The sequence below is a fragment of the Perca flavescens genome, chromosome 9, assembly GCF_004354835.1.
Source record: "Perca flavescens isolate YP-PL-M2 chromosome 9, PFLA_1.0, whole genome shotgun sequence".
Classification (NCBI taxonomy): Eukaryota; Metazoa; Chordata; class Actinopteri; order Perciformes; family Percidae; genus Perca; species Perca flavescens.
Window position 1 is genome coordinate 33,045,158 of NC_041339.1, and position 27,315 is coordinate 33,072,472.

General features: G+C 40.3%; 1 protein-coding gene across 1 annotated transcript in view; it reads left to right on the plus strand.

The window, feature by feature from the left end:
- Nucleotides 1-9,618: 9,618 nt before the first annotated feature.
- The window catches only part of exoc2 (exocyst complex component 2), a 57,727-nt gene continuing 40,030 nt past the window's right edge, over nt 9,619-27,315 (plus strand). Inside the window, exons 1-2 of the mRNA XM_028588178.1 lie at nt 9,619-9,695; nt 25,138-25,295. Coding sequence (XP_028443979.1) covers nt 25,178-25,295 — 118 coding nt within the window. The 5' untranslated portion in view covers nt 9,619-9,695; nt 25,138-25,177. The remainder of the gene's footprint in view (nt 9,696-25,137; nt 25,296-27,315) is intronic.

The window sequence follows — 27,315 nt, forward strand, 5'->3', positions numbered from 1 at the left end:
ATTTTAAAATTCAATACACAATACATACAAAACACTATTATTTAATCGATTTCTACTGAAATAACTGCTATTAACTGTACAATCACTATATAAAAATCACTATGTTTGAAGGAAAAAGTGCTGTTGAAGTTGTTCAAGAGTCTCTTTCGCGGTTGTGTCTTTGACTATATTATTTAGTGGTGCGCGGTGGTTTATGGGATGAGTAGTTCCTTCGCTCGGAAATGAAAATATGTACACAGTTTTGTACCTTTGACTTTTTGGGGATTTTTCTGTTCGTTTTTTCACTCAAAAGGATATGTTTTATGCTTTTGAGTCACGTCGCAGCTGGTTAGCCTAAAACATGGTCTAAAACTCTTTATAAATGGATTTTTCCAGACGTCGATTGGAGAAATGAATGGGAAACTTACTTCCGGAAACTAAGCTCTCTCGGAGGAGGGGTGGGACTGTTGAGGTCTAATAGTTGTGTTTATAAATGAAATGTGTTGACAACCATTGGATGGACTGCCGTGACATTTTGTATAGATGTTCATGACCCCCTCAGGATGAACACTGCACACTGTTTAACTTGCAAAAATATATAAAGTGTAATGGTAGGGAGACTTCCGGTGTCATGGCGACGTGAGGAAGTCTTATCTCATCTCCTCCGCATTCGTTCTCTTTTTCTCGTTAATTTTACCACACCACTTTACTTGCAGACGTTCAGATAGACCACTAAGTCGCTTGAGTGTAACTTTTTTGCCTCATCCATTAACAAAATGAGCACAAAACCAGCTACCAGAACCAACAAAACTTCGTTGCACGCCGCACCGGCGCTAGCCAAGGCTAGCAGAAACAGCACTGATGCTAACGACGGCGCTGTCGGGCACGGTGATCACCTGAGGAGCCTCCTGGGTGACATCCGCTCTGATGTCGCATCAATGAAGGAAGAAATCCTGGCGGAGCTGCGCAACTCGGTGACTGCCTTGAATGCTGCTGTCTCTTCCAACAGTCAGAGAATTCAGGATATAGAAGACGGCCTATCCACTGTTGACGGAAAAGTTGGTCAACTGGAATCGGACTACTCCACGCTAAAGACTCAGTATGAGGCGCTGCAGTCCCGGCTGGATGATTTGGAGAACCGCTCACGCCGGCAAAATATCTGTGTGGTAGGAATCCCCGAGAAGGCTGAAGGGAGCCAACCCACCGCGTTTCTGGAGGCCTTCCTAGTTGAGATCTTTAGTGCCGAGAGCTTTCCTCGCAAACCCGAGGTGGATCGGGCCCACCGCGCACTTAGGCCGCCTAACCCCTCTGGCCCACCGCGAGTCATGATAGCTCGTTTGCACCATTTCCAGACTAAAGAATTACTACTTCGCCTCTCTTGGAAACGGACCGGCCACCTGAAGTATAAAGGAAACAAGATCAGTATTTATCTGGATTACAGCGCGGACTTGGCTCGCGGACGGGCTACTTTCACGCCACAAAAAATTACTCCACCAGGCGGGACTGAAGTTTTCACTGTTACACCCGGCCACTCTCCGCTTCACGTTCAACGGCGCCAGACAGGAGTTCAAGTCGCCACAAGATGCATGCTCTTTCATCAATAGAAACGTCCTGCCTGCCCTAAAGGACACCACCGAGGAGAAGGGGGCGGCTGGTGATAATGACTGATGAGACTAAATTGCCCACTTCTCCTTCTCGGCAGGAGGCCACATATTCGTCAGATGGGATCTGTGTATTATATGGTGTTTCTCTTGTGCTGAATTCACTGCTCCTGTCTAAATAAGTGAGTAACAGATGACTGATGTAAGGTGTCTGTGGACGAGCCCTCTGATGCAGTGCCTGTTCTAATGTTATCCTTATTTCTTTTTTTTTTTTTTTTTGCTCTCGCCACTTAATATAACCGTATTGTTGTTAGGCTTACTAGGTGGTCGCAGTCCTCTACCGTTGTTATTGTTGTCATTCAGGTTATTGTACTCTTTTCTTTCTTTTTTTTGTGGGTTACTATGTTTTGGAGGAGCTCCAAGATGTTAGAGTAGCAAGTTCAATGCACTCCAGGCATGCTCTAAGGTTTAGCTGGTTAGTGCACCTAGTTTGGGTAGGTGCCTATGGGGTGGGGGGGTGGGTTAACATTCCTTTTGGGTATTTTTTTTGCATAATGTTATTTGTTTGTACCTCTTTTTATTGTCTCCTTTTATGAGTAGTACTTGGGACAGGAAAATTCAGTTAACCACATGGAATGTGAAGGGCCTGAATAATCCCATCAAAAGGACTAGGGTCCTAGCCCATCTTGCTTTTCTCCAAACTGATATAGCCTTCGTTCAGGAGACACACTTACGTACAACGGATATAGCTAGGATGCGAAGAGGCTGGGTTGGAAATATTTTTCATTCTAAATTCAACACGAAAGCCAGAGGCGCTGCGATTTTTATTCATAAAAATATCCCTTTCGAAGCCAACAGAGTAGTTGCTGACACAAATGGCAGATTTATAATTGTTTCGGGCCAGCTCCTGAATAGGCGGCTTGTTCTTGCCTGTGTTTATGCTCCCAATTGGGATGATAATAACTTTATTAATAACTTTTTTGCCTCGCTCCCGAATGTTGACGACTATGCCCTGATAATCGGTGGAGACTTCAATTGTGTTGTTAAGCCTGAGTTGGACCGCTCCTCACCCAGACTTGTTCCCCTATCCAAAATGGCAACCTCTATTAATAGTTTCATTGAGCAATACAGCCTTTTCGACCCCTGGCACTTAAATTACCCAACTATGAAAGCCTTCTCATTCTTCTCTCCCGTACACCATTCCTATTCCCGTATTGACTTCTTTCTTCTTGATACCAAATTTATTCATCAGCCGACCAGTGTATCATGGTATAATAATTTCGGACCATGCCCCTTTCACTTTCTATTTGGCTTTTCCTGACAGTCCTACCCCATCCAGATCTTGGCGCCTTAACCCACTCCTCCTTTCAGAGGCTGATTTTGTAAAATTTATTGAGACTCAGATCATGTTTTTTGTCGAAACCAATGCGTCACCCACTGTCTCACACAGTACCTTTTGGGAAACTTTAAAGGCCTATTTAAGAGGGCAAATCATTAGTTATTCAGCGCAGAACAAAAAGAGACATCTGGCTAAAATTAAGGAGCTTTCTGAGGCCATTGCCAAGCTGGATGCTGAGTATGCGGCCTCTCCCACTCCAGAAATTTACCAGCAGCGACTCAGGCATACATAGGTTTGGATTTGGTGCTAACTTTATTTCATGGGTTAAGTTATTGTATTTGTCGCCGCTAGCCTCTGTCCGTACCAATGACGACTCCTCTGCCTATTTTTCTCTTTTCAGAGGAACTAGACAGGGGTGCCCACTGTCCCCGCTACTCTTTAACGTTGTTATTGAGGTCCTGGCTATCTCTCTTCGTCAGTGCTCAGCTTTTGAAGGAATACGCAGAGGGGGTATTACCCATAAAGTATCGCTATACGCGGACAACCTTCTTCTATTTCTATCTAATCCCAATATCTCTATACCCCCCATTCTAGCTATCCTGGGACAATTTGGAAAACTGTTGGGCTACAAACTCTACCTGAAAAAAGTGAACTTTTTCCAATCAATTCCCCAGCTCTTAGCATTCCATCTTCCGTATTCCCATTCAGGACAGTTGGTTCACATTTTAGATATTTAGGCATTACCGTCTCACGCTCTATCCAACAATTATTTAAGCTCAATTTTGCCCCCCTAATTGAGAAATGTAGATCGCATCTTGAACGTTGGTGCAGCCTGCCTTTGTCTGTGGTCGGTCGTATTAACCTGATAAAAATGAATATTGTGCCTCGATTCCTGTACTTTTTTCAGAACATCCCCATTTTTATTCCCCTGAGGGTGTTCTCTCAACTGGATAAGCATTTTTCTAACTTCATTTGGGGCGGTATGCCACCGCGCACTCGTAGAACAGTTATGCAAATGCCCAAGTGTTGCGGCGGTTTGGCTCTACCCAACCTACTCCATTACTATTGGGCTAGTAACATTCAGAGGGTTATTGAGTGGGTTCAGAGTCACTCTGACCCTACAGCTCAGGTCTGGGTGGGGATGGAGTCTCAGATGGCCCCTGTACATTCTCTGGCCACCTCTCCTATCCAGCGTGCAGTCTGACAACCCAGTAATTCTTCAAACTGTTAAAATATGGTACCAGTTCCGGAATAAATTCGGCTTGCAGAGCCCATCCCTGATGGCACCCATCTTAACCAACCACCTCTTCACTCCAGCTAAACTTGACCTGGCTTTCCGAGCTTGGCATTCGAATGGAATTCGTCTCATTAAGGACTTATACATTGATGGAGGGTTTGCCTCATTTAACCAGTCAAAATTTGCTCTGACCTCCACCAACTTCTTTCGCTACTTACAGATCAGAGACTTTGTTAGGAAGGGACATCCCCCCTTCCCCAACAAACCACCCTCCACCATCTTATATCAAATTCTGTCTTTGAATCCTAATCAGAAAGGCTCTATTTCTCAGATATACTCTTTAATAAACCACCCGGACGGGCAACCTTTGGATAATTTGAGAACCCTTTGGGAACAAGACTTTGGCAGCCCTCTCTCTGAAGATATGTGGGAGGCAATATTAAAACAAGTACATAAATCATCCCCATGCTGTAAACACGGTCTCATTCAGTTCAAAATAGTTCATCGCTCCCACCTTTGTAAAACTAAATTAGCGAGAATATATTCTAACGTCGATCCCACTTGTGAGAGGTGCGGGACAGCTCCAGCGACGTTGTTTCATATGTTCTGGGCTTGCCCCACCCTCCTCACTTTCTGGCAAGCTATATTTGGTTCCCTAAGTGAAGCGTATGATATCACTATGGATGTGCATCCCATGGTTGCCTTGTTTGGTGTTAATGCAAACTGGCCGTCCGACATTCACAGTGTGGTTGCTTTCACAACACTTCTGGCCCGCCGCCTCATTCTTCTAAACTGGAAGGGGTCTAGACCTCCTTGTCATGCTAGATGGCTGAGAGATGTATTGTATCACTTAAAATTGATCAAAATTAAGTACACTCTGCATGGAAGCAAGTCCAAGTTTTATGAGGTATGGGGTCCTTTTTTACGTTACTTTGATAACTTGAAGGATATAAGAGACTGGGATGACCAATCTTAGAAATTACACTGCTGGTTCAGTACGGTCTTCTGTATCTGTGACAGGATGATGACTTTAGGTGTGGCTCTTCTTTTTATTTCTTATTCTTTCTTTTTATTTACTCATTTTATTTTTATGTTTGATTTTTCTTTCTTCCCTTTTCTTTCTTTTGGATATGGTGTACTGTATACTGTTTGTCTATTTGTTTAATGGTTTTTAATCTATCTTATCCCTTTTTGTAACCACAAGAGGATGTTAGGGTGTGGGGGTGGGACATGTTTTTTTTGTGTAACGTCTGTCAAGGGGGTAAGCGAGCATCCAGAAATCGTACCTCCTATTGGGAGACTCAAGCCATCACCTTCCGTTAGCATTCCATTGACTGCCATTCATTTGGACGTCACTTTCACAGCGAATAACTTTACATCTGAAGCTTTTAAAGACTCTATTTGTCCATTGTTTATTTCTAAAGAAACACGACAATGGATAAAAGGCTCCATTACCTTGTATCTCACATTATGGCCCCGTAGCAGAGGTTTTTCTAAAAATAGGCTAACGATTGTGTCATAACCACGCGACTTTCTGTCGCACAGTAGAGGAATTACCGTATAGTCAGAAGACGCTTGCAGGCAGTTTGGACTCACATTAGCTGTTTAAATTGAATTACTAATGTTAACTAGCATTTTAGTTACAAATAATTTTTTTAGAGAAAATCCTGCACACTGATGTGCAAGCAATAATTTATTTAGAAAAATACAATGTTTTGGTCTCAGACCTTCATCAGGTAAATTAGTTACCAATAATTAGCATGTGCCTATGTTATCTCCTTACATATACCTACGCTCTCCGTCTCTGCAAGATTCTGAATGACTGAGATTTCTCTTGGCGCAGCTACCAGAAGACTTACAACTTTTCAGACAGGTTGCTCACGTCACTTCTACGTCGTCAAGCTAAGTTTGAGGCTGCGCAGTAACGCTCAACCATCACCGGAAAAGTGCTTCTAATATCCTTCACTGGTCTCCGTCGAAGTCTAAGGCGTCGCTTGTCCATTATTTTACTGTCTATGGCTAATCATCAGTATGTCATTGTGAGCATGTTAGCATGCTGATGTTAGCATTTAGCTCAAACCACCGCTGCTAATTACAGCCTCACTGTGCCACTTGAGTGGCTGTAGACTCTTGTTTTCATATCATCAAATGAAACCATGGCTAAAAGCATTTACGTGGCAATATAGCGCTGGAGGAAGGCTAAGTGAGATAATGTGTTTTGGTAATTTGGATGAACTAACCCTTAAAGTCACGGGAGAGATATCATCAGAGCTATATCAGATTATTTTTTGCCAACCTTTTGTAAAAACATTCCTTTACTCCCTCCCATATCTCTCCATCCATTTATTGGTTGTGTCATCCAATCACTGTGTCAAACAATGTGTCGGTCAGCACTCAGACTGAAAGGCTCTCTGTTCCCCTTAACTCTCCCTCTTGGAATTGTGTTCATTGGGATGCTTCTCCAAGATAAGCCTGGCACAGGCCTGAATTTCCGGAGCCCAAAATGTGAGCTCAGGGAACTGGACTCCTCCGGGAAAGGGCAGCAGCGGGAGATGGAGCGCCACTCGGAAGCAAAACAAACCCAAACATCAGGGGTTTATTTAAAATCTCTCTGTCTTATATTGACAGCAGTGCCACAGGCTAGTGATTAGCCACACATGGGTCAGGGGTTGCTAAGCCTAACTTAATTTCCCTTTGGAATCCATATTTTGTGCATGATGCAAAATACAGGCAGGGATTGGTTTCATGCTTAGTCATTATTAAGATATTATTGCTTATTTAACACTTACAGAGACTGACTGAAAGGCAGCTATTGGATATGTGTGGTGAACATTCTTATTATGAGAAAACATAAAAGTATTTCATGTGTACAGTCCAGTTTTCTTGATAGATAGCAGCTTTGTGATGAAACATGGAGCCACAAATGTAGATATTATGCTATCTGATCTTCTTCACAAAAAGCTGAGACCTGCCCAGGTTATTGTAATGTCAACACTGAGCATATGATCTCACTGCAGCGATCTGTGACATTGAGGGATTCATACTTGTTTGATGTCTTACAGTTGAAATGCCCTGCGCAGGAAGGAAGTGCTCACCCACTGGTCGCCTGTTCCATCTTCAGGAGCTCTATGGGAGGGAGGGAGGATTTCAGTGCAATATTTACAGTGACCTTTTCCTCTCACTGGCCAGGGGCCCATGGGAAAAAACTGGAGAGGACAAACAATGAACAATAGGGTTCAGGGATGAGCAATGGTGCCAGCGCAGCATGCACCATTACGGGATGTGGATTGCTCAGGGTTGGGGGGTCACAGCAAGGATCAAGGCACCAGCAGTGTCCCTCAGGAGCACACCTGGGACACCTGCTCAGAAAGCCTGCGCTATTTAAAAACACAACATGCAATAACGTGTTCCTCGCTAAATGAGAATATTGTCAGCAGTGGGTAAAGGAAAAGTTTGTCATTATGTTGAGTATGCTTATTTGCTTTCTTGCCGACAGTTATATGAGAAGATCGATACCATTCTCACATCTGTCCATTAAATATGAAGCCACAGCCAGCAGCTTAGCTTAGCTGAGCATAAAGACTGGAAACGGGAGGAAACATCTAGTCACTGCTACTAGCGCAGTCGAGAAAGTGTGCAGTACATAAACACAAGTAAAACCACGTGTCATTTTTACACTTTTTTTGCGCAGAACAAATAGGTATACAAAGGCTAGCTGTTTCCCCCCTGTTTCCTCTTTTTGCTCAGCTGCTAACCGTCTCTTGGCTCAACCTTCATATTAACAGATATGAGAGTGTTATCAATTGTCTCTCTCGGCAAGAAAGCGAATAGGTGTATTTCTTAAATGGTAAACTACTCCTTAAACTAAAAAAAAGGCTCTGCTGTACTGTAAAATGGCTTGGTCGGTAAATATAGATACAAATTAATAATAAAATATAAATATTCTCCTGGGATATTTTCCCATGGATAACATTAATACTTCAAAAAACATGACACATATAATGTGCCAAATAACTTATTGGTTTGTAGATTCACCAGTTGCTGTGTGTGATGTGCGACTGATGTTCTCATTAAATGGCAAAGGCCAGTACCACTGAGACGAAGATCAAAATCTCTCAGCGTCATTGCTGTAAATCTATGTTTATGTAGACAAACAGCCCCTGTGTTGCATCAGCATCTGTGCAAACTCTCAAGTCACAGTTTGATCCCTCAATTATCAGATTACCTCGTCTAATTGGACAATATGGTTTCCCCGGGGATTGGGCCTTGCCTTATCAAGGAATTCTTTCTGCCCTGCACAATTTGGTGAGATAAATGTAATGGTATCAGTGTTCTAGTGTGTGCCTGGGTGGTCTCTGTTGCATTTCTAATGATGCTGCGCCTTTCCCAGAACAAGTGGAAATACCTCAGTGATGCACCGTGAAAAGAGAGACGAAGAGAGAAGCAAAGCTCCAACTGGGCCTCAGAATTCTCACACAAAGGACATCCGACACTTCAGAGGAGCATGCAGGCTAATAATGCTGTTTCTGCTACATTTGATCTTACATCCACTCTCAGCACAAACAAGATGATCCATAGATCAAACTGCATATTAAATGTTGTTACAGCACATCAATATCTTCATTAATTCTTCAAAAGAACCTTCAAGACATAGGAGCAGAACCAACCACGGTCCAAATGGGGTCAATATTTCAAAGGCAGATAGAAAAAAGAGAAATTGGAGAAAGTCAGTTAGTTAGTATTATGTAATTGTATGATGTCTGCAGTGTAAGTATTCAGATCCAGAACACTACAATGTCACAAGTCACAAGTAAAAGTCCAGCATTAAAAATGTCACCTAAGTAACCATACAGAAGTATGCACTTTTATTATCAAAGGTAAAAGTACTCATTGTGTTCCTTTCAACACATCTTATTATACTAGGCTGTGTATTGTTGGGTTATTGTTGTTGGTGCATTAACATTTAAACAGCAATTTAATGTTGTTGCTGTTTGAGGTATTATTTTAACTGCTTTATACACTGTTGGGTAGTTTAATTGATGAGAATCATCAACTACATCGTCAACTACTTACAGATAAAATATAGTGTAGTAGAAAGTAGCTACACTATTTACCCCTGAAATGTCTTGGAGTAGAAGTATAACGCAAGGTAAAAATGGAAATAATAAAGTACAAGTACCACAACACTATACTTAAGTAGCCTACATTATTTGATATACTGTACCTAGTTACATTCCACCACTGATGGGCTGTATACTATACAGACTGAAATGTAGAGAATGTAAGAAAAAGGTAATACATGCAATGTATTAGTTTTCTTAAATAAATACTGGTATCATAATGTCCACCTTGTTTTTTTTACTTTGCAAAAAAATGTTAATGTATATATACTGTCATGATATTTTTCAGGAGGAGTAAATGTGTTCAGATATTTAATTTTTTCATTTTATTTTATTTTGAAGGCTGTGGCAGGGAACGGAAAGCCGGAAGTAGTCACATGATACAGGAAACGGTCGCCGCAGTCCAACCGCTGTAAATTGTAAGTTACCATATCTTTAACATATTTTTCTCTTAAATTCCTCGAGGTAGAGTCAAAGTCATTGTGGTAGGAAATGTGATAGTATAAGCGGTTTTTAAGATTACGACGAACACAAATGACAGCCACTCCAAGCCCTTCCGGACAGCATAACGAATAGCTTGCTAGCGAACACAGGTTAGCCTAAGCTAACGTTAACGTTAGATGTCAAATTTGTCAACAAAGCTGAGTTCCCTTTTCCTAATATCGCTGATGGGTTGTTTAGTATGTTGCACCGTACGTGTATGATAGCAGATACAGCGGACAGATGCGGCTGCTGTTGTCCTTTTTGAACCGCCTTAACGGCATTATGATTCGCTGAACCAAACTCCATTGAAATATCTATTTAAAGCTGATGTTGTGTTGTGTGTTTAGGTCAGTGGTTCTCAACCTTTTTTGGGGCCAGCGCCCCTTTATCCATAATCCAGGTCCCTTACCACCCCCCCCCAGCTATTTCTACCTTTTTCTGAATCAATATGCTGGAAATATCTTTATGTAAAGGGAAACATAGATTACAATCCAAATATAAAAACATAATGGAATATATTGCAGTGAGGCTGGCAGGCATTCTGTATTGCTTTCATCTATTTATTCTCCTTTGGATCAACTTTTCTAATTATATCTAAGTCAGCACACATGTAGCCTAGGCATAATGTACTCTTCCCTTCTCTTTTGCATCTTTTGTTGGGGAAGTAACCTCCTTAAATGTGCATAACCTCCATGATTGAATGAACATTATTCATTTTACTTTATTAATAAAGCCCTGGACTGTAATATTTCAGATGTTTGAGCAAGATTTCGGCTCATGTCCAAAACTTTGTGCACATTCAAAATATATCTCATCCCATCTGTGTTCTCTGAGATTTGAAGGAGTTGTGATATTTTGTGAAAAATAAAGTTATAATTGGCAATTACAAGAATAAAGTCACTATATTTCAGAAAATAATCTACTTGCACCATAGCCTGCTGTGCATTACGTGATTGCTCTACTGATACAGTAGATCTCAGACCTTCTGACAGACACAGAGCCCCATTTGGGTCTTTGGTCTCTGAATGAGACAAAGTTTAGGGAAGTGGCTGTACGCTGCTCTACATCAGAGGTGGAAACTCAAAACTACGGCTGAATTACACGGAGCTCAAACGCCACACATCTGCTGCAGCATGTTGACAGCAGAGCGTATCCATAAACCTGAAGCTGCACAGCTTTTCACAGCGAGAGTGGACACAAAGCAAAAAATCATATCATTGAATGAAAAATGTTCATAACGCTGCAGTACGGAGTTCATTTAAGATGATACTCTGATGTCCCGTTCCTGTGAAGGCAGCACGGAGCTGACAGAAACACAGAAGAGTTATGATCCATTGTCTCGTCCAGTCGCAGTGGCGTAAACTGGCAGGTTTTAATGTTGCAGACCAATGTTTTTTTGCGAATAGTTTAAAGTGTAAACTCGTATTGTTGTGAATTGTTGGTGTAACTCGCCTTAAAACCATAGACCCTTAATAATAATGGACAGAGCGTCACCCATGTGTGACGTCACCCATTGGTTTCTGGCATTGACATATATAAACTGGACCAACAGATCCGTTGCTCTGGATGGAAACCAGTGAAGGATATTAGAAGCACTTTTCCGGTGAGCGCTGAGCATTACTGAGCAGCCTCCAACTGAGCTCAAAGACGTAAATGTGACGCGGGCAAGCTGTCCGAAAGTTGGAAGTCTTCGGGTAGCTTTGCCAAGAGAAATCTCAGTCATTCCCAATCTTGCAGAGACGGTTAAACGCTTCAGATGTAAAGTTATTCGCTGTGAAAGTGGCGCCAAACTTAATGGTTGTCAATGGAATGCTAACTGGAAATGATGGGCGCTATCTGACTGTAACGTTAGCTGAGAGTTGGTAACGCTGCTTACACTCTACGTAACACACTTTCACTGGCAATCTGTATGCAACTGCTGCTGAAAGATATGCTAAGATTTAGCTTCCCTAGGTTTTAAAAATATCTTTGTCCCATAGTTATAGGCTATTACATATAAGACAGGCAGCGGCCTGTCAATCACATCATAGCCACGCCCTAAAACACCCCCTGCTTTGACGACTATTTTAATATCAACAAGACCATATTTTAAAAAAATGAACATCATTCTGTGTTGCAGAAGACTTGAAACTAGCGATTGAGACCATAAACTCATTATGAAGATGTTTACTCAGGTAATAAATCAAGTGAGAAGTGGCTCACTTTCTCATAGACTTCTACAGAAACCCACCTCCTTTTGCAACTGCATGTGTCACCCCCTGCAAAATATTGCTTCCAGCGCCCCCTGTCATCATCTGAACGCCCCCTGGGGGGCTATACCACCCCCGTTGAGAAGCACTGGTTTAGGCAAACGTGTCTTAGATTTGTTGATAGCCGGTTTCTAGATTCGGCGTCGTCGTGCCACATCAAGCGATACAGCTACTTATTTTCTTATTTAGCCGTGGTCACTTTTGTGTAACGTTAACTGCTTTATTTTGGAAACGTACCATGGATATCTCTCCATCTTTCTTTTTCAGTTTTTCTCCATCGTTTGCCTGTCTCAAAGTAAGTTAATACAGTCAATGAAATATATTTTTTTGGTAATGTAAAGGAAGGCATTCCCTGAAAATATACCAAGTTAAAACAAACAAATTTGTTTTGCTCCTCTTCAGTAACCTGCCTCTTTCACCCCTCCTTCCAAACCTTAAACGGCACCAGATTCTCTTTTTTTTTGGTCTTCAAAAAATTGTATTATTCAAGTACAGATATACATACTGTACATTGAAAACATTAAATGCATACATACATACATGAAAAAGGGGCGCATGAAATTTACATTAAATAGGTTGTAAGGCATTGTAAATGGTCAGAGTCCGGATGGCTTTCTTATTTGTCAGTCCTTAGTAAAGTTTCAAAATATAATTTCATGTCATTTTTAAATTGGTGAATATTTGGTTTTCTTTCAGACCATTTACATTTATCATACATACATCAAAATAAAATTAAAAGATTCAAAATGAAAACATGGCATTTATCCAAATCATTTCCTTCATAGTAAAAAATAATGTCTCTTCTTTGTAATTTTATCCTAGAGCCACACAATACATGAAATACATCCTCCACATCAATCCAGAACAATCTGACATAAAAACATTCACAAAAACAAATGTGCAGTCGTCTCTGTGAAAACACCACAAAATGCGCGGGATTCACAAAGATCAGATTTATATTTATTTAAGATTTAAACAGCACTAGATTAATCTCTCACGTCAAGTGAAGCAATTACATCACATTGTTGTGATTGCAATAAGTTGAAACAGCGCAAATCAGTTAAGGAGTATTGTATGAACCTGCAGTGGTTACTCATTGCCAGGTGGCACTATTTCTCTCCCAACTTCTATAAACACTGTGCAGTCCATTCCAATGTAAATAGATTAAGTATTTGCCTTCTAACACAGAAATAATGGTTGCCTATGAAGGGCTCTATAAAAACAAAGAAAATGTATTGGACGTATTAGCACCTTGCTTATACTTGGAAAAACGATTCATGTATACAGATGGGAATGAGCAAAAAGAAATAATTACACCATATGACCTCATATGACTCAGAAAGGCCACCTTCCATTGATTGGAATACACTTTGATGAGAATAAACATTACACTACTGTAAATGAGGTTTTAAAAACGCAAAAAAGTTGTTGACTCATCACTACTTCATTGATTGTAGATGACAAATTATTGGTTTTAATCTCCAATCACCTTAAAGTCCTATTAAGCAACTTGATTGCAAGCAAAACTGTTTTCAACGTTGTCTCACAGATTTTAGACTAGGGCTGAACGATTTTGGAAAATAATCCAACTGCGATTTTTTTTTTTTCCACCAATATTCCGATTTAATATGGGATTATTTTTTAAGCTCTTTGTCTTCTGTATTATTCAACAAAGACGAGCAATAAAGTATGAACAAAACACGATCAGATAGATTAAACAAACTGTTCTTTACTGGAGGCCAGGCCTGTATGTGATGATGAAATTAGGTGATACATGAATTTATATGAATGACATCTTTTATTTAACTACTTCAATCACACAGTAGTATATTGAGCACTGACCAAGCCTGGTGTAAACATTCATATGAAAGTCAGAAACAAATCACACAAACTAAAGATTGCAGAAATATAAAAACAAACATGTGGCTTTACCACACTTAGTGGTATTTAGATTATTTAATTATTATTCACTGTAATAAGCACATGTCAACATGTGGATTGCACTTTTTAAACACTGTCTTTGAACTTTACTAGACAGTTATTTAAGTAAAAATATAGTATATACTGTATCGTTACGTTAGCAGTAGCATGCTGCTGCTGGTCTTGCCGTGGGATTAACTGTACTAATAAAACCGTTGAAACAACGTGGCCATGCTGCTGTGAAAGCTCCCCGAACGTCATTTATCAGAGTCTGGTTGTTAGCCCTGGTTGGTACAGTCTCCTCCGCTCCATATCTTTATAACAAAGCTAGCTTGCTAACCGGAGCTAACCGCTAATTAGAGCTAATCGTTGCTAACCGAGCCTTCAGTTCCGCGTGCCTGTATCCATTGATACGAGCCCGATTAAAACCCTTCATTGTATTAAAATGGCTGTAAAAGTTTTCAACTTCAACTCCGAGTTGTTTGAATGACAGAGATCAGCTCAAGGTAAGGCGTAGCGTTAGCGTGCCAAGTTGATGCTTTCTCTGTGGAGTGTAGACTGATTTGCTCTCGCGAGTCACGTGACCAATTCGCAGCCTTTGCGTTTAGAAAATTGCGTTTTAACATATTGCGATATTATTGCAAATGCGATTAATTGTTCAGCCCTATTTTTAGAACTGCAACGATTAATCATTTAATCGATTAGTTGTCAACTCTTAAATTAATCGCCAACAAACAACGGTTTGAGCAATTTTTTTTAGACAAAAGTCAAAATTCTCTGATACCAGCCTCTTAAATGTGAATATTTTCTAGTTTCTTCACTAATGTGACAGTAAACTGAATATCTTTGAGTTGTGGACAAAACAAGACATTTAAGGACGACATCTTGGGCTTTTGGGAAACACTGATCCACATTTTTCACCATTTTCTGACATTTTGTAGACCAAACAACTAATCGATTAATCAAGAAAAAAATCAACAGATTAATCGACTATGAAAATAATTGTTAGTTGCAGCCCTACCTATTTTACACACTGTAATATCTAGGGTTGGGTACTGAAACGCTGTAAACGGTAACGAGACCGAATAAGAATGAAAATTTTGGTTCCTCACTTCGGTGCCTGCATCGCTGCACGGGACGCTACGTTACCGTTAGCTAGTAGCTGGATTAAACACAATGGTTAAAATGCTGACAGCTTACGTTAAGCGGTGTAAAGTGTGACTGTATTTCCGTGTAGAGGATTCCAGGCACCGGTTAGGCACCAGCACCGTTTTAAAAGTATTGTTTTAGCACCGGTATCGGAAAAACCCCAAACGATACCCAACCCTAGTAATATCTCAGTAGTTCTTGTGGTTTAAGCTGCCATTAAATCTGATTTCAGTTAATTGCCTCATCTGTAAGACTTGCAGAAGAGTCGGAGTTGCTACTTCTCTTCTCTATTTTGAAATATGCAATACGGTTTTGTCATATAAGACAAAAAAAAAAGAAACAAATCTTCACATTTGAGAAGGTGGGACCGATGAATGTTTGGCATTTTTGCTTGAAATAAATGGATTTTAACGTCTTACTTCCACTGTAGCTTTAAAACCTGCTTAAAACACAAATAATATTGTGGGATCAACTGAAGTGAGGGGGTTGCATTACGTAAAGCTGATGAGATTCAAATTTGGTGTTTGGTGCGAACAAGTATAGAAATCCAATTTAGTTAGTCAGGAGCGATAACATGAGCACAGCTTCTTTTGTTTTAGAAATGTTAGCTCAAGCTTATGTTACTCTAAAATCACGAAAGCACCGTTTCAGCTGTGGTTTCGCATACAGTTGTTTTCAATTCGCCTAGGTCTTAAGGTTAAGACATTATACTTAAAAAAAAAAAAAACTGAAGTCCTCCCCCATTTGGATATAGACACTTCTTCTCATTAAGGGATGTGTTTTTAAACAGAACAGAGTCTAAGCATCTATAATCCCTACTCTTGTGTACTTATGTCAATTATTGTTATAGGGATAATACCTTATTTAAATAAGCTTTTTCAGGGGAAAAAGAACCCTACCATGTGTGCTTGTTGAGCATACTAAATGAGTATATGAGAGGGAACGAGAGGAATTGATGGACAGATGTGTTGCAGGCAAGCGTCCCACGTCGCGGGAATAAGTTGTCATTGAGCCCCTCCATCATTTGTGTCGACGTCTACGCTAACGAGCCTACAGAGCACTGGCTCTCTCCTTCTCTTCTCCTAAGTCAGCACTGCTTAGCTGGGGGATGACGGGGGCAACGCTACACTGATCCATTTCCTGCCCCGCCCCGCCCCACCCCCCCCCCCCCACCTCCTGGGGCTCTAATTGAAAAATTTGGGTGGCCCTGCTTGTTTGCTTTGGTGGAATGCAGTGGGTTGTGTTATTATTTTTTATTTTTTGTTGAGGCCTTTCCTCAGTGCCGCTGCTCCATAGACCTCTGGGTTAATCGAGCGACAGGGGTCAGGCCGAGCCTTGTTTTGTGAAGCGACACTCTCTCTCTCTCTCTCTCTCTCTCTCTCTCTCTCCCTCTCTCTCCCCTGTCTGCTTTCTGCAGTCTGCCCCCCACCTGGTAGCCTCCTCCCTGCTGACAGGCTTGCTGGTCAGACCTATTGAACCAATTAGTTGATGAGTGACACAATTTGACAAAAAGTAATAAAAAAATCTATTGTTTTTTTTTTCCCCCTTAGCTTTCCTTGGTTTCAGCTAGGGCTGGGCAATATATCGATATCGTGATATGAGACTAGATCTCGTCGTTAGATTTTGGATCTCGTAATATATAAGTGGTGTCTTTTCCTGGTTTTAAAGGCTGCATTACAGTAAAGTGATGTACTTTTCTGAACTTACCAGACTGTTCTAGCTGTTCTATTATTTGCCTTTTCCCCACTTAGACATTATGTCCACATTACTGATGATTATTTATCTAAAATCTAAGTGTGAAGATATTTTCTTAAAGCACCAATTGTCAACAATCTAGAATATTGCTGAAATATCGATATTGAGGTATTTGGTCAAGAATATTGTGCTATCTGATTTTCTCCATATCGCCCAGGCCTAGTTTCAGCTTCTTAATTGCAAGCACTGGAAGCCCTTTGCTGTGATGGTAGAATGAATATTTTTGGTTTAGACTGTTGGTCTAAATAAAACCATTTTAAGACATTACATTAGGCCCTGACATGTTATAGACCAAATTATCATTTAATAAGTACAATTATTATATAATTAATGATCTAATTAGTCAATTTCCAGACTAGTAATCAACAACAATTCTGATAATTGATTATGGCTTTTAGTTATCAATTATGAACATAAACGTATTCACTTTTACTGGTTCCAGCTTCTAATGTGAGGGTTTGCTGCCTTTTATTTGTTTTATATTGTAGGTTTTGGACTGAACTGACTTTTTAAGGCGTCAACTTTCCACTTTTATTACCTTTTCCTGCTTTGTGACCTCCAATAATTGAGTACATTTTTAGAAAATTGTTCAACGGCAATTGTGCTATTCAGGTTATTGTTTAGTGCCAAAAAGTGACTGGTTTCAGCATCACAAATGTAACAAATGCCTTTTTTTCTTCTTCTTTTTTATTTTTTAAGCATTCTATCATAGCACATTGAATATTTGGGGCGTTCTTGACTATTGGCCAGACAAAACAAACCATCTAAAGAGCTCAGGCTCTGGGAAATTTTTATGAGCATTTGTCAATATTTCCTGCCGCTTTATTGAACAAACAATTAATGATTAATCCACAATGTAATTGGCAGACTATTTGCAGCCCAATAAACAATGAATGAATAGAACACGTAATAGATTCATTGATAATAGAAATGTTAATTATTAGTTTCAAGTCTATATATAAAGGTTGATTTTTATTGTAAGGTACAGTCTTTTTGTAATTCATGATAGTACGTGACTGAGGATGGTTCTCACGCTGGTGATGCAAGTTTTTTTTTTTTTCTTTTTCATGTAAAGCAGCAGTGTTATAACCTGGCTCATGAAGGTTCAAGTTTCTCCATTTCGCCATGTCATTGGGCAAAGCCGCCTGTCTCCAGTCTGTTAATCCTCTGAAAACATCTCCCCGCATCTGCAGGCCCATACTTCATATTTCTGTTTATTGTTCCAGGATTTTTAGATGGGAAATTGGGGACTTCGCTTTGTTAGGCCTAGCTCTGAAAGGCACTTGAGACTGACAAACAAACAAACAGACAGCCCTAAAGATAACAAAGCTTGTGGGCAGACATCATGATGGTCGGATAGCGAGCCAGAGGCACACATCTGATCACTCTGTCCTCCTTTCTCTGTCACGAAAGACTCTCGCGTCAACGCTGGGACCGTCTGCATGCGCAAGGACATGCTGACTCATTGTGGAGGAGTGGCGACTGGACAGCGGTCGCAGCATCTGGTTTTTTTAAACAGAACCTGCACGGTTCATGTTGATGTGATCCATATATTTGAAATAGGATACAGTTGACACACATTATGGTTCATTTGGCTACATGGCCCTCCCCACATCTTAGAGGCATGTGGCGGCCCGGGTGTGAGCGAACACTGCGGGGGATTGTTCAAAGCTTGGTCCAGCCTGTGTGATCGGACCAGTCGTCTCAGGCTGGGTGATGTTTGGCCCGCTCTGTCCATTCAGAGGAGTCGGGAGGGGGGATCTTTGAAGGAATCTGGTGTTTGTGTAATGTTGGGGAGCACGGAGTGAAGTGTGTGTGTGTGTGTGTGTGTGTGTGTGTGTGTGTGTGTGTGTGTGTGTGTGTGTGTGTGTGTGTGTGTGTGTGTGTGTGTGTGTGTGTGTGTGTGTGTGTGTGTGTGTGTGTGTGTGTGTGTGGTGAGTTAGCTGCTCTGATGGGAGACGGAGGGGGTGAGGGTGATGAGCTGTCTAAATGGGTCCCTTTGTGCCCCCTAAACCCATCACTCTCTCTTTCACACACACATCCACACACACACACTTGCCAATCACTGCCATATGCGAGTCACATTTGAGCTCAGAGCAGCATATGATCTAAGGTATGAACGCCTTATTCATGATGTAGTCGTGTGTGTGTGTGTGTGTGTGTGTGAGAGCTGATATGGTGGGTCAGGTAGATAGATCCCCATGTCCGAGGTGCTGCAGAGAGTTGGTCATGTTTTGAAGTTGAAATAGGGAGCAAGCCAAAGGTCAGAGTTTCTGAGTACCTGTGGTGTTTAAACCCCTGGCAATTAATTTTGGTGCATTATTTGGAAAACTAATAAGATTCTTTTAATCCAGACCAGATGTTTGTTCTTTGGTATACCTACTTCCTACTTCCCTTTATTTGATAGCACAGAGTGTAGACAGACAAGGAACAGGAAGAGAATAAGGGGTCATACATTCTTTAATGTATGAAATATCATAATAGTGAAATATGTCCATCGCAGTTTCTAAGATCCTAAAGTGATGTGTCAGATGTCTAAAATCCCCAAATAGGAGCAGAAAGGGAGAAAAGGGAAACCGTATTGTTAAACCATTCAGCATTCTTCCACAATGAGTTTAATGTTATTGTTCATTGACTGTTAGTGGAATTGTATCTTGTTAATTGTTTTTACAAGAGAATGATTTCAAGCAAATTGTAATTAAAATCCTTGAAAAAATTGTTCATGTTTTTGTTCATTTGTAAAGACTTGTCAGCATGTGCAATAAAGCACAGGTAATGGCATTCAACATAAATTCTGTTATGTTATGTGGTTTGTACCTTTTGTGATATATTTTAATATAATATTGCTTTTATATTGTAATATTGATTTCAAAAATATAAGTACATCTTTTTTTTTGCTGTTTGATTTTTTTAGTAGCAGCGAATACTGAACAACACTATTCATTCCAATAAACAACCAATTACAAATGATCTAATCCTGTATAGTTAGCTTTTCCCTGCAGGCCAGTAGTAACCCCAGTAGCAGGGGGGAAATCATGCTGTGTCCTAATCTGAATGACACAGCGTTTCCGCAGGGTCTTAAAAAGTCTAAAAAAAAGTATTGTGTTGTAGGTCTTAAGTAATTTTAAACAGGCCCTGATTTCCCCTCCCTCCAGTGCTCATTGAAATGTTCCTGCAGCGCTTTGAAATGTTCTATTTTAATTCTGTGGTGTTGCAGTTCTTTCTGTTGCAAGTCCAATTCTAATTAGCTGTAATATGACTACAAATTAGACCAATATGCAACTTATATTGCAGCCAATCTAGACCCCAGTCCTATAAGGAAATCTGGGAATTGTTTCGGACATTGTTTCCACACTATGACATCTGACTTTTGTTTTTGATTTTGCGATATATAGGTCTTACATTTTTATTCATAATGGTCTTAAAAAGTCTTAAATTTGACTTGGTGAAACCTGCAGAAACTCTGTGACATAAGTCACAAATATCTTTTAAATAAACTCAGTCTTTTTTTTTTTCCTGAAAAAGAAATATGTTGCTGCCCTCTAGCCCAGACCCACTGAGCACATATTTTTTGGGGTGTACTGCATGTGGCATTTTGATTTGTTTGGCGCTTTAATGAAACGTCTTTCCTTCGTGTCTGCGTACTCGAGCACAAGGTCAAGGAAGGGATGTCACTGGTTAGCAGCGCTTGCAAGAAGATCCCAAGCCTCAGCCTTCCACAGCTACCACACAGATTAGAGCCAACCCTGCTGTTTGTAATCCTCCAAGGAAAACAAACCTACCTTTTGAGCCCTATTACCAGAGAGAGAGGTTAGGGTTGGGGCTGACAGCATCATGGTTGGAATAGAATTGAGCGAAAGAAAAAGGGGCTAAATCTGGTTGTGTGTTGTCATTGATTAAATTTAGCCTTCACAGTATGACACGGCTTGACACATGTTGGAAGAGCATAGGGTATGCTCTTGTGGGGATCCTCTGATGCCCCCTAGAGGTTAATACCTTTATCCCTCTCGTGGAAAAGTGGAAAATGCTGCCTACCTTATAGGTTTCCAGTTGGAGCTTCAGAAACCTTTTGTTTTGTTTTCTTCTTCATGCTACTTTTAGGAAAAATTCCCTCAGTTTGTCCCTGGTCTGTATAAAGTTAGAGTTCTATTGCCCAGTTTACAGGGGTTTTAGGGTAGTGTGTGACATGAGACTTTTGCAAGAGTCCGCTTAGTGTGTGTGCGTGTGTGCGTGCGTGCGTGCGTGCGCGAGCACGCTGGTGTTACAGAGAGGGGTCTGGGCAGTGTTCCCGTGTCCATGCACAGCCCCCAGAGTAAAGTAAACACAGCGGCTCTTTTCTCATCCCAGCCGTCAGCAGGCTCTCCCCAGGCCCGCGCCAGAGACCACACACCCAGACCACACACACACACACACACACACACACACACACACACACACACACACACACACACACACACACACACACACACACACACTGCCCAGACCTTTCCGCAGATCCTTCCACATACTTGCATACACACAGACCACACAACACCAGCTTGGGCCCCTTGCACGCAACCTAGCTGAGCTGTCATTCTGCCCAGCGCGTGTGTGTGTGTGTGTTTGTGTGTGTGTGTGTGTGTGTGTTTGTGCACGTGTATTTCCAAGACTGGGGGGATAATCTAGAAACACTCCTGGAAGCAGACTCAGAATTATACAAAATAAAGATCCTCTGCCCCTTCGCAACTCCCACTTTAAACATATGGGATTGATGAAGGATACACCAAGCTCTTGTTTTAGGCCTGTTAACCTCTTATCTACTTCATGTCAGATCCATAGCCCCTCCATTTCCTCTGACAAGCGCCGGGTAGCAGCAACAACATGAGGTAAATCCCGTTGGAGTTTTCTCGTTAACTCCGGGATGTCAGGGCGATCGGGGTAGTGGGGCTGTGGCAGAAAGGTTTTACCAGAAAGGTTCCTACTCTTGGAGGTTTTCGACGTCACTACATGTGCTGCTGCTGTCCCTCTGTAGGTTTTTATGCTTCTGTGTTTTTGTTGTGCCATACGTTTCCCTATGACACTAATGAAAATCTGTGGTCGGAAGTAGGGTTGCACGATATTGACAAAATGTGATATTGCGATATTGATTATGAATATTGCGATATTGATTATGAATATTGCCATATCGATATAAATTTAGAATTACAAAAGTTACGGGAAAATGCATCAAAATAGATTCATAACAAATAAAACAAGTTTTCTTACAACACAAGGTTTATTTAAACTGACGGTCATATTGGACTGGTCCAACATGAATAAATAATTAATGACCATGTCTACAAGAACAGGACATGTTTTACTGGTTGGACAGTATAAAAACAATAAATAAAGAGCATGGCTACAGAACAGGACATATTAGAAACAATACAAAATAATATATGAAAAAAAAATTGCATACTTATCGCGACACTTTCAATATAATATTGCGCAACGTGATATCGTGATAACGATATTGAGTCAATATATCATGCATCCGTAGTCGGAAGTCTTGGGGAGTTTTACTTAGTGCCATGAGCCAAATATTCAGCAATTGATCAATTGTGAGCTGGTGGGACTTTAGTGTTATGGAGGTTTTCACACTATGTATTGAAATAATTCAACTCTTTTATTTGTCAAAGTCAGTCAATATAAAACCATAATGTTGGTAACTGATTACCCATACACGCCGGGGAAGAATATTACACACATCTCTCAATATATTGCAGTCCAGTTCAGCACCATCGCTACCCTCAATGCTAAAACATATAATTGAATTAACACCTCTATGACCGTGTCAACAAAAACTGAACATAAAAGTAGACTTAATGGCAGAATGTTGCATTGGGGTTTTTACAGGTGTACATAATAGAGTGTAAAGCACAACCTGTCACTGATGTTTATTTGAACTCACCAGGTCTAATGAGATAGTTGTCCCTATAGGGCACTAAAGTCAGAGGGCTTCATTATGAATGCAACTTTGCGAAATGCCAAATTGCATCAAAGTGCACCCCTGTGAAGTAGGGTCTCCACTAACAATTATGTTCATTACTGAATTAAGGAATGACTTGAATGAATGAATTATTTTGTCTATAAAATGTCATAAAATAGTGAAAGATCTCCATAAGTCCAAGTCCAAATTGACAACTTCAAATGTCTTGTTTCTTTCTGAAACGATCGGCAAAATAGTCAATTGATTAATCAACTAATTGTTTTAGCTTTACCAGTAAGATAAAGGTTGAAATAAAAATTAACATGATTTAAACTTAACTAACTTATTATGCACTATTAAAAATAAAAATTTTTTAATGTTTGCATATCAGGTGACCCCATAAGTTCTCGACCCCAGGGTTAGGGAAGCACAGACTAATCAAGAAGTCGTTTATTAAGCCACAATGCCAAACATTTTTTTTTGTTATATATCATTATAAACTTGAAATATGTTTGTTTGTTTGTTTTAGGCCGCGTGCCTCACCAAACTACCTATTTAAAGATAAATTTGGTCTCTGGAAGATTGTGATTTGCATTTTTGCACAATTGTTTTTAAATAATTTTATAGACTGATATGAATGTAATTTTAAACAATGATAGAAACCATTTGCAACCCTGGTTTATGGCTCTTGGTGCTTGAACTGGCTGCTGCAGGGGTTGGAACTTAGATTTTCTTTTTACAGGAAATCTCTCTAACAAGTAGACTAATCAATGTTGTGCTCTGTCAGTTTTGATTTCCTTTGATATAGGCGTCCCCATTGGTTCTTGGAATTCGCATTGCACCTCAGTTGTACGCCTACACCTAATTAGTGACCGTATAACTGTACAAAGGGTTACCACCATGAACTTTTTGCAGGTCCGGTCCGTGTGAACTCCTGCATTGTTTGTGGAGAACGTGTTTTGGCTGCGGAGCAAAAGGGCGGAAGCCTCGCTCAGGCCGCTTCGCAGAGTCTAGATTGGTCATCCTTTTGGAGAGCTGGCAGTAATTTATTAGCAAACATCTGTGCTGCTGAAATACATCCTTTCATTTTTTTATTTGGAATCTTTCCCTGTCTTCCTTTTGAACTGATTTGCATGGGCGCTCCTTCGTTGGTACCACAATCTGCACTGTATTGTGTGGGCTTATGTGGAATGATTGGGGAGGCCAGGTTTATTTATCCTTCGCTGTGAGGTTTACATTCTTCCTTTCCTCCTTGCTCTCTGTCTGCTCCTTCATTCTTGGCTCCCTTCTCTATTTTTCCTATTATCTGGGAGATAACTGCTGCAATGCATACATTGTTTGGAGACCTACAGGGTGGGAAATTAACACTAGCTGCCAGCCAAATGCTGCTCCAATTTTGCTGTCCCCATTCAGTTCTACAAATCTAAATATCTGGCTGCCTGGTAATTCACTAAAATTAAATTAAAACTAATAATGTATTGTATTTATTATCAGGAGAGGGTTGTGGGTTCACCAGCTACGCTTCCACGTTGACATAAAGATTATTTTTGATCCCCCTTTCAAGACATGGAGGGTCTATGGTTGACTGCAGATACTTCTAATACAGTTGGGTGTAAGTGTTTTGTGTGCGGTCATCTGGCAATGCTTTGTTTTTGCATTTTTAAAGCAATAATTTGCCTATTTTAGATCTTTATAAGCATTTTGAGCTTCCAGAGTTATCCCTGTTTATTTTCCCCATGCCTTGATATATAGATATCTAAATAGAAAATGTAAAGTGATTTTTATTATCGATTGCGTCATTAGAAGATGTTGTAACTTGTTCATATGTGTTACCTGAACTGTCGGTGTGTAGAGTTTTGTGTTACTCGCCATGTCCTCTAGTGCAGTGGTTCTCAAGCTTTTTTCAATATTGTACCCTCTTTGAACAGTTTTTTTAAAGCCATGTACCCCCTAACCAGTGTGAATAATTTTTGGTAGAAAAAAAAAAGTCTATATAAAGAGGAACAATGCAGCGATAGCGACGTCTGCGATAGATTTACTAAACAACAACCTTGTACCTGGACAACATTTAAATGCTAATGGAAAAAGGTGACAAAAACTTGGAATAAGACAGGTGAAAATAGATTGAAGATATTAACAAAAACAGAGACAAAAACTTCCAAAAAGCGACAAACTTCGAAAAAAGCAGAAAAAAAACTTGGAAGAAAAAAAGACAGTAGAAAAAAGTAAGGAAGAAAGACAAGAATAGGTCAAAACAAACGACAAACTTGGGGAAAAAAAGACAGAAGTAGCCTAAATACAGCCTTGTAACTGAAAAACATTTTTACAAAATATCTGCCTTTCTTTTTCCATGTCCAGGTGCTGATCGACCCAGTGTTCCCGTCTAACTCAGGCCACCATGTCTCGTGCCCGTCAGCCCCCGCTGGTCACGGGCATCTCGCCCAAGGAGGGTGCGGCTTGGACCAAAGTCACCATCCGCGGAGAGAACCTGGGCACGGGCCCAGCCGACCTCATCGGTAACGCACTTATAACCACATGACTAACCACACACGCAGCTCAGTCTTGGTAAAATGTTGTAGTTTCTATATTTGTTTATTTTTTTTAATGAATTGCTGTTCAGCGATATAGATTTTCATGGGGAATGAAGACATCCATTTTCAATCTTCACTGTCTTCCTCTTGATATTTTGTTCTTTGATGAATACGTCCAGATAAATAAACAGTGTATAGGTATTTCTTAGATCAGCACACAGCTCATTGACATTTATTTGTTTTATCGTAAATGATCATTCTTAGGTGATGATTTTTTTTTTTTTTTCTCTCTCTCTGTGGTAGTCGCTTTATTTGAGATAGAGGGACAGTAATGTTGAGTAAATATAGCTGCTTTATTGTTGTCATTTCATTTCTGCTCTGGTATGTAGAGTATTTTGTAACTTAAGTTGTATTAACTGACTTTATTAACTTATCCATCAACAAACCACAGCAGCCCCTTTTTTTAAACAGGCTGGTGTAAAGTTTGTTTTTGTTTATATGATACGTAAGTGGACTGGACGCCTCGTTCTTTTTCCCCTTTCCGAATAAGAATATCATCAGTTTTTCACTATTTATGTTTTACTCTTATGGCAATTTAGTAAGTTGTTTAAAAAAAACTGTCTAAATGCAACTTTTTCTTTGTACGCATATTTATACGTAGCAATAATTAACTGTTATTTTCAACTGGCTGTATACTTACATTTAAATATGTGTTGCATTATAACAAGTATTTTCTAAGTAATTTTCATTCTAAGTAAAATTCATTTGAAAATGTAAAATCTGTTTAACCATTTAATTTTGAAGTTATAATTTGAAATACATTCTTTGAGAATGTATTGTAGATGTGAAAACACTTCATTTGAAGTGTTCTTTTAAAGTTTTAGCAATAAAAGTGAAATCCTCCAAAAACGTGAGTAGAGAAAACAAACCAATAACTCCTGCACACCAACCAAATAAAACCTTAAGATATTATACTATTGTGTAATTCAGTTTTGCTTCTTCTGTGACAATTCTGCCAACTCTCACATTTTTGTTTCTGTAAATATTTAGATACCTTATGCCTAGTTTGAGAAACTTAGGAGCTTATCAACATGCATTAATGTGAAAATAGAGTTGTTGTTATTGGTGGCGTGTCTTTTTTTATGATTTTCTAGAGCCACACAGATGGACTACCTCCATCTTGTTCTCATTATGTGTTTGAACGTCACACTTTTTCTGTGCCGATATTTTCCCTCATGTTCGCCAATTCCTCCTCCTACCCTACTTCTTTGGTTTGAGTGGAGGTGGGGAAGAGGGGTGGTGGTGGGGGGGAGAGTCCAGAGGACTCACACACTGCTCCATGCTTGAAAAGCCGTGCTCTGGCCAGCGATACGGGTCTATTTCTGACCACGAACGTCCCTGGGGCCTGGAATTAGACAATTAGATATGCACAAATGTGTGTGACTGCTTACGTATTAAAACAAAGTGGCCATTCGAGAACAGAGGCAGGAAATGGGGCTCTAATTGCCATATTATTCACGGTTTTATGGGCTATTTGTTCATCAGCTTTCACAGGCTTTTATGATGTTTGATTATACACACGTGAAGCATTCGGAATCCCCTCGGCCGGAACTGTCACAGTAATCCCCGTGTCTATCTTCGAGTGTCCAAATAGTTTTCAAGAGGCTTTAAAAAGAGGACGACAGATGTAGGGGCAGAGTGCACATTGTGCCAGTAATGGGCCACTTAGCACTGAAGTGACACACGTTAGCTTAAAGGAGCTGAGTGAGAGGAAGGAAGGTCACGGCCACCCACACCCATCGTGACCCCAACTTGAACTTTGGCCCCCGGTGACAGTTTGACTAAACTTGCTGATAGATGCCAATTCTGTCTGAGTGAGCTCCTCTTGTTATATAGAGAGAGAGACTGTGTGTGTGTGTGTGTGTGCTACATGTAGTTTATTTGTGCTGTCACTGTGTGGCTGTATCGCTCACCCTTTTCACCTTTTCCCTCTCTCCCTTCCGTC